Source organism: Physella acuta, unplaced genomic scaffold (assembly GCF_028476545.2).
Source record: "Physella acuta isolate Inbredline_101_S28 unplaced genomic scaffold, ASM2847654v3 ptg000659l, whole genome shotgun sequence".
Classification (NCBI taxonomy): Eukaryota; Metazoa; Mollusca; class Gastropoda; family Physidae; genus Physella; species Physella acuta.
The window spans coordinates 171896-185000 of NW_026732178.1; the positions used below are offsets into that span (position 1 = coordinate 171896).

Sequence of the window (13105 nt, forward strand, 5' to 3'; positions counted from 1 at the left end):
TACAATATATATATATATATATATATATATATATATATATATATATATATATATATATATATATACATATATACACATATAAATATATATATATATATATATATATATATATATATATATATATATATATATATATATATATATATATATATATATATATCAGGGCTTCGCTTAGAGTTAAAGGTGACTGGTCTATCGGAAAAACTCGATTCTAGATTTTATACGTATGTCTATAAAAACACAATAAATAATTATTTTCAGCTATAGCTTTAATGCTATCTGTTTGTTGTTTCAGTTAAGTTTCACAAGCATAATCAATAATCGAACTCGCGAATCAAGCGTTAAATAGACTTAAGCCATTTATTAAGTCGCTCTTAAGTTGATTTTGTTTACTGAACTTTTTTAGTAAATCGCACAAAGAATGGCTCTAAACCATTGATATTTTTTGACGTTTTATTTAATAATGTTTATTGTTTATATGCGTTTCGCGCTAGAAAGAATGAGCCTAACACTTATAATGACGGATTCACGGCTTTCTGGAGAAATTTCGATATTTGCACAAATGCAGGGGTCTCCAAACTTTTCAGTCCAAGGGCCGCATTAACTATCAAATTTCCGTTCGGGGGCCAGTTTCTTCCAGGTATGTCTTTGGTTTTTCTGGCCAAAGTTCCTCAGCTATCACCAACAAACGATTTTTTCTTGGACAAAATGATCTCCGCGGGCCGGATGAGAGGACTTCGCGGGCCGCATCCGGCCCACACGCGCGTAGCTATTATAGGCATATATATATATATATATATATATATATATATATATATATATATATATATATATATATATATATATATACACCTATAATTCCAAGTACATCAGTAACAGTACATGCATACACGTATACTATCGCGAATATGCTATCATAATACAAAAAGCACGGTTTCGATACTAATCTACTTAATCTACTTAAATAATTATCGTTAACTTACTGTAAACCCGACCAGGAAATATGCTTGTTTATGAAACATGGACTCCTATACACTTTCCCCAAACAATTTTCCCTAAGCAATATATTGTTCGCTTTGGTTTTACTCCTGGAAGTATAAAATTATATATATAAATATAAAAAATTAAAATGTTAAATTATCTATTGAAGCTTTTTTTACCATCTTTTTCTTCGTTCATATTTGTAATTTTGCAATGTCGTGTTGTCCAACACCTACTTACCAGCCCTATTTAAATATTACATTATACCTGTTAAGCGCTCTATAGAACGTTGGCTCCGATTTCGTCCTGCCTTTCTTTTAAGATTTGGTGTCATAGCCATTGTTTTGTCCATCCAAGATAGGTTGCTTTCCCCCAACTAAGGAACTACATCTGCCCGAGGATTCTTCTTCTTTCTTCTTCGAGATTTATCTGCCAGATGGTTTGAACTCGAGACTTTTGTTCGAATATTTCAACCTTGAGCTTTATACCGACTCGACCACGCCTCCAACACAATTAAGCGTTACGTGTCAACTGGTTATGCGCCATTGAGGCCATTGACTCCGATTTCAGCCTGCTTTTCTTTTTGGATTTTTGCTTCCATAGCCTTTGTCCAACTAAGAACAAACTACAAGGCAGCAGTTGTTTAATTTTGGAGTTGTCTCATCTGCCCGAGGGTTCGAACTCGAGACTTTTCGGTTTAGCAACCATGAGCTATACCGACTCGACCACGCCGACCCGGCTGCCCGAGGTTCGAACTTAGCATTCATAATGTTATCGAGCCGACCACACCAACGCCTATATTTTAACAATTTTTTCTTTAAAAAAAAAACATTTTTTATTCACTAACAAGCTTCAAACTTTTGCATCAATTTTCGACCCGCAAACATAACATAGCATCGAGCAGCAAGCGGGAGAAAGAAAGGGAAACGAAAATTCGGATAAAATAAAATAAATCTTACTTTCAAAAACTGTGCCATCGTATACTGTAGGTTTATAAATTGTGGGTTCATCTGCAAATATTTAAATATTTTAAATAGATATCCTGTACTGTAAATAGCAATTGGTTTGGTTTTTATTTTCCGCTTTTTTCTTTCTCGTATATACGAAGTATAGAGAAAGTCTTGTAATCGTGCAAAAAAAAAATCGAGATTTTTACAAATCTCGACGTCTTACACCTCACTGATGCGGAAAAACATAATGTTGCAATCTTGTCCATATGCCTGTGTGTGTGTGTGTGTGTGTCTGTATATGTGTGTGTAAACAAAATAACTTGAGTATCGTTACAGCTAGGTTGATGAAAGTTTATATATAAGTATTTTATCAAAATCGTAGATCATTATCAACTTTTGAGCGATTTCCGATAACCGGAAGTGGTACTTTTTCTACTTTGAATTTTTCAAAAGCATTTAACTTGAGTACTATTTCAGATAGATAAATGAAATTTCACATGTAAGTAAAAGATCTATATATCTAACTAACTTCTGTTGTATTTTGAGTATTTTCCGTTGACCGGAAATACTAATTTACGCTATTTCCGGTTTCTCAAAAAACGCATGTGAATTTATAAAGTACTAATAATATTCCGCACTATTATACACATATTTATTCGGCGTTCGCTTGGTGCGCAATTCTTTTTTTACATGATTCTATTCTATTTTTAAAAGTTTAAGTATTTAAAATGGATTAAAAATCTTAACTATATCCCGAGTTACCATCCCATGTTGTTTTCTATAAGAATATTCGAGAAAGTTTAGGGGAGATCACTACCGGTTTATTTAATGCACTTTTTAGCGCAATTTCCATTCTGGAGAATTGCGTTTATTAACCCGTCATTTCTGGATGTATGGATGGATGTGTGTCCGCAGCTTTAAGTCGTATCTCCTCCTCAACGAAGCAATATCGATGACTAGTTCTAAAAGCAATTATGTTAAGCAAGTTACGAGGATGAACATAGGCCATAAAAATTACGGGTTTCTTTCATGGATTTCCCGGAAAAGCCAAAAAACCTCGAAAAATGCAGTTTTTGGCCCATATCTCGGCAACCAGACCACTAAGCGACTTGAAACATGTACCAATCGATTCCTGCCATAATTTAGAACAATATTGCCGAAGAAAGTTTTCAAAAATATCCTTTCTTTCGGTCACAAAATTTTTTTTGAATTAATTAAAATTTGGACCGAATTAGTAGGCATTTTTTCCAACCACACCACATGCGTCATCACGTTCAATAGCTGCGCCATCGCGTTCCATGGCTCGCCATCACGTTCAGTAGGCGCGCAATGGTTTTTAGTCATGTAACTCTATCTAATATATAAAGCTCAATTCTGTAACGCATATATTTGTTTGTCGCTGGTTATAGATGGATTTAAGTGTTAGAAAATTATCGTGCGCATTTGTCTAAATTTATGAGTTAAAAAATTACTATTAAAAGTGTTGGGAAATCATTTTCATTTTTCAAATTATAGTAATAATTGTCGGCAAGTTTTAAAAAAAATATCATCTTTTACAAAAATTCTAATTATGTCTTTATTTAGTCCTATAGCGCTTACTTCCCTTTGATAAATTAGGCAAAACACAATTACTTCCCTTTATAAAACCATTGCATTAGTTGAAAAGCATTTACTTTTTAATTACTTTGTTTTGGTGTTGGGAAAAAAATAATTACATAATTAGCGGGGATTGATCAAGTGCAAATGTTTTAGGTATTTTACGGATAAGCTTGGAGTATTATAATTGTTCATTAAATTGAAACAGGCGCGTTCGTTTAAGTGAGTGCAAAAACTATGAATAAGTTGAGGTACTATAGTCGTTTATTAAGCTAAAACAGGCGATTCTGCCCCGGGCGTTTATGTTCGCGTTAGTGTTTTCTTTGTGTTTAGGTGGGTTTGCGTTAGTGGTTGCGTTTTGATTTGGTTCGTTTTTGTTCTTTCTTTTTTCGTTTTTGTTTGTGTTTTTTTTTGTTTGGGTTTGTATTTGTGTTTTTGGTTGGTTTTGCGTTTGCATTTGGTTTGTTTTCGTTCTTTCTTTTTTCGTTTTTGTTTGTGTTTTTTGTTTGGGTTTGTATTTGTGTTTTTGGTTGGTTTTGCGTTTGGATTTGGTTTGTTTTCGTTTGCTTTTTCGTTTTGTTTTTTTTTTTGTTGGTATTGGTGTTTGTGGTTGGGTTTGTTGTTAGGTTTTTGTTTTCGTTTGCTTTTTTGTTTGTTTTTTCTTTGTGTTTGTATTGGTGTTTGTGGTTGTGGTTGGGTTTGTTGTTAGGTTTTTGTTTTCGTTTGTATTTGTAATTGTGTTAGCGTTATGTTTGCGTTTTGTTGTTTTTGGTTGGTTGTGGTTTGGGTGGGCAATGCCGGGTTTATGATGATTACTAAACACACAGGTAATGGTCTTTAACAGAAAGGTTTTTCACAGAAGCCAGAGCAGGGCCTGGCCGGGACGGCTAGTTGTAAGTAAAACATGTAAAATACTGAAAAAAATTAATAAAAAACGTTTTAATAACTAACCAATGGTTTTACTAACCCTGCTCTTGATTTACGCTACGACAAGCTATTTTTAGATAACATAAGGAAATTGCGCTAAAATTGTCACTAGACTTTTTAATTACTTGTTTCCTTGAAGAAACGGACAATATTTTTTTTCCTGATTTTTTTCTTCTCCTAAGCTGAGGCACTTAAAACTTTAAAAGGGGGACTTTAAGTAATATTTTTTTAATAACAATTATGTTTCGTTTTGTCTACTGTGTAGTATGTGGGATGTCTGAAAGAAACTCCGTTTATTATAAATATTATTTTAACATACACGCTGTAAAATACACATATATATATGACTTCCACTCTAGTTTTAGTTAAGAAATGTATTATTAGAAAAGAATTAATTTTTACGAAATTAACTTTACCTAGCATTTGTATTGTGTCCTGGATCACACTGGCAGAAGTTCTCAAAGCGAAAAGTAACTTATACAACTCGATCTCTTCCGCTTTGTCTGTCGAGAAAAGATATTTAAGAAAAAAATAATTGAAAAGTCAGTTAAATTTTTTTTTGCGTGTAATAATAAGTGTTACGGTTCAGTTGTAGGTTAGATTAGTTTGCGCTAGAGTAGTCCAGAACGTAGGGAAGGGGTGTGTGTCAGTTGAGTTAACCCCGGGGTGTTTAGGTATTGTTATCCCAAGATCGATTGCGGGTATAAAAGCTGGAGTGAACAATTGTAAGGAGCTTTACGTTAGTAGCGGTTAGGGACTAGGGCTGCTGTATGATGTGTGAATATGTGAACAAATAAAGCATTCAACATTTTCTTAGATTATTTCTGCACTGAATAAAATCCAGACGTCATAAGAAGGTCTTATTTAAAGAGTAACTGTGATAACTGTAATATAGTACTACACTACATATGGGCTTCATCTCTCTCTCTCTCTCTCTCTCTCTCTCTCTCTCTCTCTATATATATATATATATATATATATATATATATATATATATATATATATATATATATATATATAAACGTGTATTCATAAGGTAATGCTAGTATTGTCTCCAACCTTTGTTTTTGTCAATAGAAAGAGTAGTATCGTTCCAAACATTGATGGCCCTTTCAACTTGCACTTTATTCATTTCTTTACTTTCTGTTACAATATTTGTTATTTGGTAAAACAAACAAAAAAGTAATATATTATGTAATGACTGTACTTTTTTCAATATTTCCAAATACTCATTTAAAATAATAATTCTGGCTCTGTTGACGCTAGAAAAGTAGGCCTACATTTTTATTTCTATTTTAATTCATAAAAAAAAAGTGAAACATTTTAAAGTTTTGATACAATAAGATGCTGTTCATTTTATAAATATTTTATACAATTTAAATACAGTGAAAGACTAAATTTAGTATGTATCACTTACTGACAAAAATAAAAAGAAAAAAAATCTTACGTGAGTTTTTCCATTGCATTGTTTTCACTATCAAGTCTTTGATTTCGTCCATTTCGCTTTTATCTCCTGGTGGAAAGAAAATTCCAAACTGAGAACATGTGTATAATATATATATATATATATATATCTATATATATATATATATATATATATATATATATATATATATATATATATATATATATATATATATATATATATATATATATATTATATATATATATATATATAATCACAAAATACGAACATAGGATACTCATTGCTGGCCTGTTCGGTGTTAGAACAAATTTGTTTTTTTTTTCAATTAAAATAAAGTACAACATCATGTCGTGTGAAGGCGCATTAGTATCTTTATTGAAAATTAGTTTTATTTTATCTCTGCTATAAGACCTCGCAACCTCAAGTCGGTCAAAAGAATATAAACCATGAAAGCTTTGTATAAGTAATGGTGTCTCGTTTTATTTTTATTTTTTGTTTTTTTTTGTATTTATATTATCAATTTTAAATACCTTTCCTTTTTATACAATGTCATTATTTAGTAAGTAATTTATAAAAAAAAAATAATTAAGAGAAGTAATTGCTTTTTAATTTGTTTAATAAAAATCTATTAAAAGGAGCTTATGGGCACTATTTTAGAAAGGGAGATAAGTCATGGAAGTGGTTTTAACGATTGCTTATCTTTGATAAGTTTGATTGTAGGAGAAAGAGGACTCGGCTTTCGCAGTGGTTTAAAAACAAAGGGAAAAAGAATATACAAAAACGTGGGGTGGTGTCTATAGAAGAAAGATAATCCAACCGCAGCTAAGGTAATCTTTTTTTACAAAACAACCGTCAAGTCAAAAATGCAAGACATTTTTTTTTAACCATACAAAAAATTATCATGGTCGGCGGTGGGGCCCTATATGGCGTGGGCCCCCCGCATTGCAGGGTCTGGCGGCATTGTAGTTCCACCCCTGGTTACCAGACACATAAATGAACTATGTACTACGTTTAATTTAAAACTTGTTTTCATTTACCTTTGACTGTTAGAGATCCCATTACAAAATCACTAAAACTAACCAAATCTTTGGAAACTCTAAAAGTATGTCTTTTGGTATGCCTGAAATAAAAAATAAAAAGTAACCTATCAATAATTATACAAAAGAAAAAAAAACAATTCATGTGGTCGTACTTAAAAATAGAATTTAAGCTTTAAAGGAACTATTCATAATGCATATTCCTAAAATGTTGGATTTTGTTTTGTTTTGACTGAAACATTTTAATTTAGTTGTTTGTTTTCGAAATGGTTATTTGAAATGTTTTGTATAGTTGGCCCCTTGGGCTGTAAAGGGCCATCTATCATTAATTATCCAAAAGATAAAAACAATTAATGTGGTCGTACTTAAAAATAGAATTTAAGAATTGTCTGAACACATGTTCGCTGCTGCTTATAAATATATATAATATTGAAAGGCTTTTTCTTTTTACGTTCTCGTATACCGAGTATTGTAATCGTGCACAAAAATTACAAGCCGCTTGGGGGGGGGGGGGGGGCAGTGGGGGCATATGTCACCGGGCGCCGACCTTAGGGGGCGCCAAAATAGGTTGTAAAAACAAATTAAAATGTCATTTTAGCTGCATTTTTGCAGTTTGAGGGGGTGGGTGCAAATCGAAAGTTTGAGGGTAGGGGTGCAAATCGAAAAGTTGAGGGGGATGCAAATTGACAATTTGCTCCCGATGGGGGCGCCAAATTGAAAGTTTGTCCCCGGGCGCCGGGAAGGGTCGCTACGCCTCTGGTAGGCCTATAGAGAAAGTATTGTAATGCTGCACAAAAATCACATGAAATTTTTGACAGTTTTCATCGTTCTACACACCAGTACTTCATCATATTATACGGAATATAAGAGGCTTATTTTTATCGGGCAAAAATTATAAATGTAGATTTATCAAAATTGCGGCGTAATCGAGACGGAAATAACCTATAATATATATATATATATATATATATATATATATATATATATATATATATATATATATATATATATATATATATATTGACAATGTGTTTACTATTTACCATTGTTTAAATCTTTTAGTACAGACTGTACTTTGCTCACGAGCTCAGAGACTTTCTGCAAGGTGGCTTTGCCGATGGTGGGAACTACATCAGGGCTGAATCGAATCGGGTCCTTCCACTTTTGATACAAAATGTAAACATTATTTATATGTCATTCCACTCAAAAAGTTTCACATTCCCTAGATAAGATGTATGTATAGCGAGAAGTCGATATGTTTCCGTTAATATTATATTTTCAGACGGCTTGGTCTAGCGGTAGAGCGCTAGACTTCTAACCCGAAAATCTTGATTTCGAATCCGGGTTAAGTCAGTAGAAAGTCATAACGTTTACCCAGCTCTGATGGGTACCTGAATTGCCTTAAAGAAAGAATAATGGGCGGGTATTGTGCCGACTACGATACACTGCACTGGCCTAACATCATTTCAAATGATAGACTACTGGGAGAGGTGGAAATGGAAGCAGTTTCCGAAGTAATGGAATAAAGAAGATGGCGATGGTTGGGACAAGTCTTAAGAAGAATTAATCCAGAAGACATTGCAGAAATGGCGCTGAGCTAGACGCCTCAAGGAAAAAAGAAAACAAGGGAGGCCCACGGTGCGGAACAGAGTTTCTTCCAGGAATCTCTTCGGGGGGGGGGGGGGGCAAAGCCCCCCGAAAAATTTCTACCGCCCCCCCCCGAACGAAATGAAATATATATAATAATATATAAAAATATATATAATTTATATAGAAAATGTATACTTTTAACAGTGTCCGCCCCCCCCCCCGAAGAAAGTCTACCGCCCCTCCGAAAATTTCAAGTGCCCCCCCCCCGGAGAAAAAAGTCTGGAAGAAACACTGGCGCGGAAGCAGCTGGCAGAGACAGCACCGTCATGGGGGACGCGTGGTTTCTGTAAAAATTAATATTGCTTTTCTTTCTGATGGCGTACAAGTACATTTATCAGAGGATTTTTTGTTTTGAGAAGTAATAATGTGCTTTTATGAAAATTTACGTTTATGGATAGATTAAACATTTCTTAACACGTTTTTAAATATACATCAAAAAGAAAAAGATGAAAATTATTTCTTCTATGTTTTAAGAATTATTTTGCTAAGGGCATTCATTTCATAATACGGCGTATTATTATACAATTTTTTAAAAGCACAGACGCATATGTTTGTTACCCACAACCCCTACAAAAAAAACTACACATCCACACACACTAAAAAAACCACTTCCATACACAAACAATAAACGTATACACAAACACACTTTCACACACATGCAAACTTTAACTCAAAAATCTCTTTTTTACACACGCACGTACGACCGTACGCACGCACACACACACACACACACACACGCAAAAACTCCCACGCAACTTTGTTATTAACATGTTTTAAGCGACGGCATGGCCTAGCTGTAGAACGCAAGACTGCTACGCCGTAAGTCTCGAGTTCGAATCCGGGTTCAAGTCAGTAGAGACCGTCCCCGAGTCCACCCAACTCTAATGGATACATAACCCAGGTTAGGGAAATTAAATTTGACTGAGCACAATGCTGACCACACTGTCCCTTCATATTCGGAGGTAACAGAAACAGATGAACTCAACTTTACTCATAGACCGTAAGGTTTGGAAAGGGATCTTTACACATGCCCAGAAACCACAGTCCACGACGTCTCAGTGGTATTCCCGATAAAACTTGGTGCCGCGTAAAACAGGCATCGACCCAGTTATGAAGTGAGGATCTAGACAGGGTCGATGCTCGGATGAATACGTACAAATACAACGACGACCCAATAGAAAATGAGACAGGACGGCGTTGATACATTTCTCATCTTTTTATTGCACACGATATACACGACCAGTGGCGTAGCGAGGTCGGGTGTCACCCGGTGCGGCACTTACTGGTGTCACCCCCCCCCCCCCAGAGGCGTAGCGACCCTTCCCGGGGACAAACTTTCAAATTTTCCATTTGCACCAACCCCCCCCCCCCCCCCTTTCAAACTTTCGATTTGCACTTCCCCCTCAAGTTTTTTTCTATATATTTTGCTATTTTTTTCCTTGGTGTCACCCCCTAAATGGAGTCACCCAGTGCGGTCCGCCCCCCCCCGCCCCCCCCCCCTCGCTACGCCCCTGTACACGACTATATCTTACTACATCCACGACAGACTGCTACAGCCTCACTCGACAAAGAACATTACTGAGACTGACTTCTACTGTCTAACAACCAAACAACCAAAACATTCTCTCCCACGTCACATCCTTACTTGATTTGTCACGCATTTAGAATCTTTTATTAATCCCACTAGACTCATCTCTCAAACCCTAAACATCTTTTATTAAAACACAATCCACTACCCACATACTCTCAAACTCATTCAAAAGTCCATTCACAACAGACCCAGTAGATTAAAATCGTCTTTATCATTATTGCTAACATCAACTAAAAGCCTATTTTCGTTCATGTCGTGTCCCGAGTAGATTATAAAATTTGATACATAATGAATATTAAAATAATATAATCTGTAACACTATATATTTATGCTATACAATTTCAAATAAAGAGAGAAATTGACTTTTTTTTTCATTTTTTACAATTCTATCATTCTTTTTTCGAAACCAATGTTATAGTTTATCAGTTATAAACAAGACATAACCTACAATATTGAAACTGTCTAAACCAGGGGTCGGCAACCTTTTGAAGCGGAAGAGCCAAAAGTTACAATTTTCAAAATTTTCCTGGTTTTAAAGAGCCACTAACTTTTTTTTATTTCAAATATTTTATTTTTTAATTAAGATTATTAGTATTTGTTCAAGGAGCTGGAGAGCCACATCTTGTTAACAAAAGAGCCGCATGCGGCTCGCGAGCCACAGGTTGCCGACCCCTGGTCTAAACCATTGACGTAGATAGAAAAAAGATAAAATTATTTTCACTAATATAATAAAATCTAATATATAAAGCTCAGTTCTGTATGTAATGCATTTGTATATCGTTGGAATTGTACGAATTTAAAAGTTAGAAAATTATCGTGCGCATTTGTCTAAATTTATGAGCTAAAAAATTACTATTGAAAGTGTTGGGAAATAATTTTCATTTTTCAAATTATAGTAATAATTGTCGGCATGTTCATTAAACACAACTTTTAAAAAAAATATCATCTTTTACAAAAATTCTAATTATGTCTTTATTTAGTCCTATTGCACTTACTTCCCTTTGATAAATTAGGAAAAACACAATTACTTCCCTTTATAAATCCATTGCAGTCCGTGAAAATAATTTACTTTTTAATTACTTTGTTTTGGTGTTGGGAAAAAAAATAATTACATAATTAGCGGGGATTGATCAAGTGCAAATGTTGTAGGTATTTTACGGATAAGCTTGGAGTATTAAAATTGTTTATTAAATTGAAACAGGCGCGTTCGTTTAAGTGAGTGCAAAAGACTGTGAATAAGTTGGGGTACTATAGTCGTTCATTAAGCTAAAACAGGTGATTCCGCCCCGGGCGTTTATGTTCGCGTTAGTGTTTTCTTTGTGTTTAGGTGGGTTTGCGTTAGTGGTTGCGTTTTGATTTGGTTCGTTTTTGTTCTTTCTTTTTTCGTTTTTGTTTGTGTTTTTTTTTGTGGGTTTGTATTTGTGTTTTTGGTTGGTTTTGCGTTTGAATTTGGTTTGTTTTCGTTTGCTTTTTCGTTGTTTTTTTTTTTTTTTGTTGGTATTGGTGTTTGTGGTTGGGTTTGTTGTTAGGTTTTTGTTTTCGTTTGTTTTTTGTTTGTTTTTTCTTTGTGTTTGTATTGGTGTTTGTGGTTGTGGTTGGGTTTGTTGTTAGGTTTTTGTTTTCGTTTGTATTTGTAATTGTGTTAGCGTTATGTTTGCGTTTTGTTGTTTTGGTTGGTTGTGGTTTGGGTGGGCAATGCCGGGTTTATGATGATTACTAAACACACAGGTAATGGTCTTTAACAGAATGTTTTTTCACAGAAGCCAGAGCAGGGCCTGGCCGGGACGGCTAGTTATAATATAAAACGGAACATACCACCACGCCATAGCTGAAGGAAATTAGCGACAGAAGCACAACCAATGTATACATTCTGTGGTGTAGTAGAGCCACGGGGTTGACAACACTGACGACCGTCTAAGTCACGAGCTAACTAAATACACGAAGTCACGTGCTTAAGTGTGGGCTGATGAGTCGATATTTAATTAACCTTAAAGTGTTGTTGTTTCTTCTTTATGTATGTTTTGTGAACCCACGTTTGGTGAGTGTACCCGATGCGGTGAAATTGTGCTCTGTCTATTGTTAAATAGACAGAAAATAGTTACGTTCATCTGTCCCTACCGATAAGTCATAATTTGAAAGAAAGTTGTTGACCTTCAGATCGGTCAAGCTGTGGAAGAAAATCGAGAAAGAAAGGCTGAAATTGCGGTCAAGGGGCCATACCTCGCATCAGAGACATCGCGTGGTGGGGGTGGGGGGTACGAAACGTTCCGGGTGACACTCGCTGCAATTGCACAACTAAGTGCAAAACAAATCGCTGCAAGTGTAAAAATAACAAGCTGCTATGTAATTCTAAAGGCCACAAAAGTTCAACTTGTTGTAACAAATGATAATATTGATTGATTGAGACTATAGTACAATAAAAAATTTGAATGTTTCTGTCTTTTACTTTAATTAATAATCAATAAAGACTTAATTTCATGATCCTTACGGCATAAAAAAACGCCCAAAATCTGCTGATTATCTTATAATTCGGATCTTCTAATTAAAACTGCGGATTGGCCGGCCAAAGCCCGAAATCAAGCAAAGTTCCGGACTTTGACCAACCTATTGGCCAAAACGCGCATTGGCCGGCCAATCCGCGAATTGGCCGACTTCGGGCTTTGACAGTAACATATATATATATATATATATATATATATATATATATATATATATATATATATATATATATATATATATATAATTTCTTGTGCGAAGGGGGGGGGGGGTTAAGGTGACACAAGTAAGTACCGCCACAGACTCGCATAACATGCTGATACGTTATACTTCTTTGTTTGGATGAGATCCCCTTCAGTTTAATAATTAAGAACAAAGAAGAAGAAGCCTGACCAATTTTAGGATAGTTAACGTAGTGTTGAAACAAAAATTCGATACTATAATTAGTAGA

The 13105-nt window shown here is 34.6% G+C and overlaps 1 protein-coding gene across 1 annotated transcript; it reads right to left on the reverse strand.

The window, feature by feature from the left end:
- Positions 1 to 989: 989 nt before the first annotated feature.
- Positions 990 to 12077, reverse strand: LOC131948761 (uncharacterized). The gene is made up of 8 exons (XM_059310437.1): positions 11974 to 12077; positions 7961 to 8078; positions 6918 to 7000; positions 5902 to 5967; positions 5514 to 5597; positions 4871 to 4957; positions 1941 to 1991; positions 990 to 1088 (listed from the first exon to the last, which is right to left on the reverse strand). Exons 3-8 carry the CDS (start codon positions 6937 to 6939, stop codon positions 1012 to 1014), a joined length of 387 nt encoding a protein of 128 aa, XP_059166420.1. The 5' UTR covers positions 6940 to 7000; positions 7961 to 8078; positions 11974 to 12077; the 3' UTR covers positions 990 to 1011.
- Between the last annotated feature and the right edge of the window lie 1028 nt (positions 12078 to 13105).

Excerpts from the sequence above, each read along its gene's own strand:
- LOC131948761 (XM_059310437.1), bottom strand. The coding sequence starts at position 6,939 with ATGGGATCTCTAACAGTCAAAG. Across the intron at positions 4,958-5,513 it reads TTCTATTGACAAAAACAAAG|ACAAAGCGGAAGAGATCGAG; the intron begins GTTGGAGACAAT and ends TTTTCTCGACAG. Across the intron at positions 1,992-4,870 it reads GGACACAATACAAATGCTAG|ATGAACCCACAATTTATAAA; the intron begins GTAAAGTTAATT and ends AAATATTTGCAG.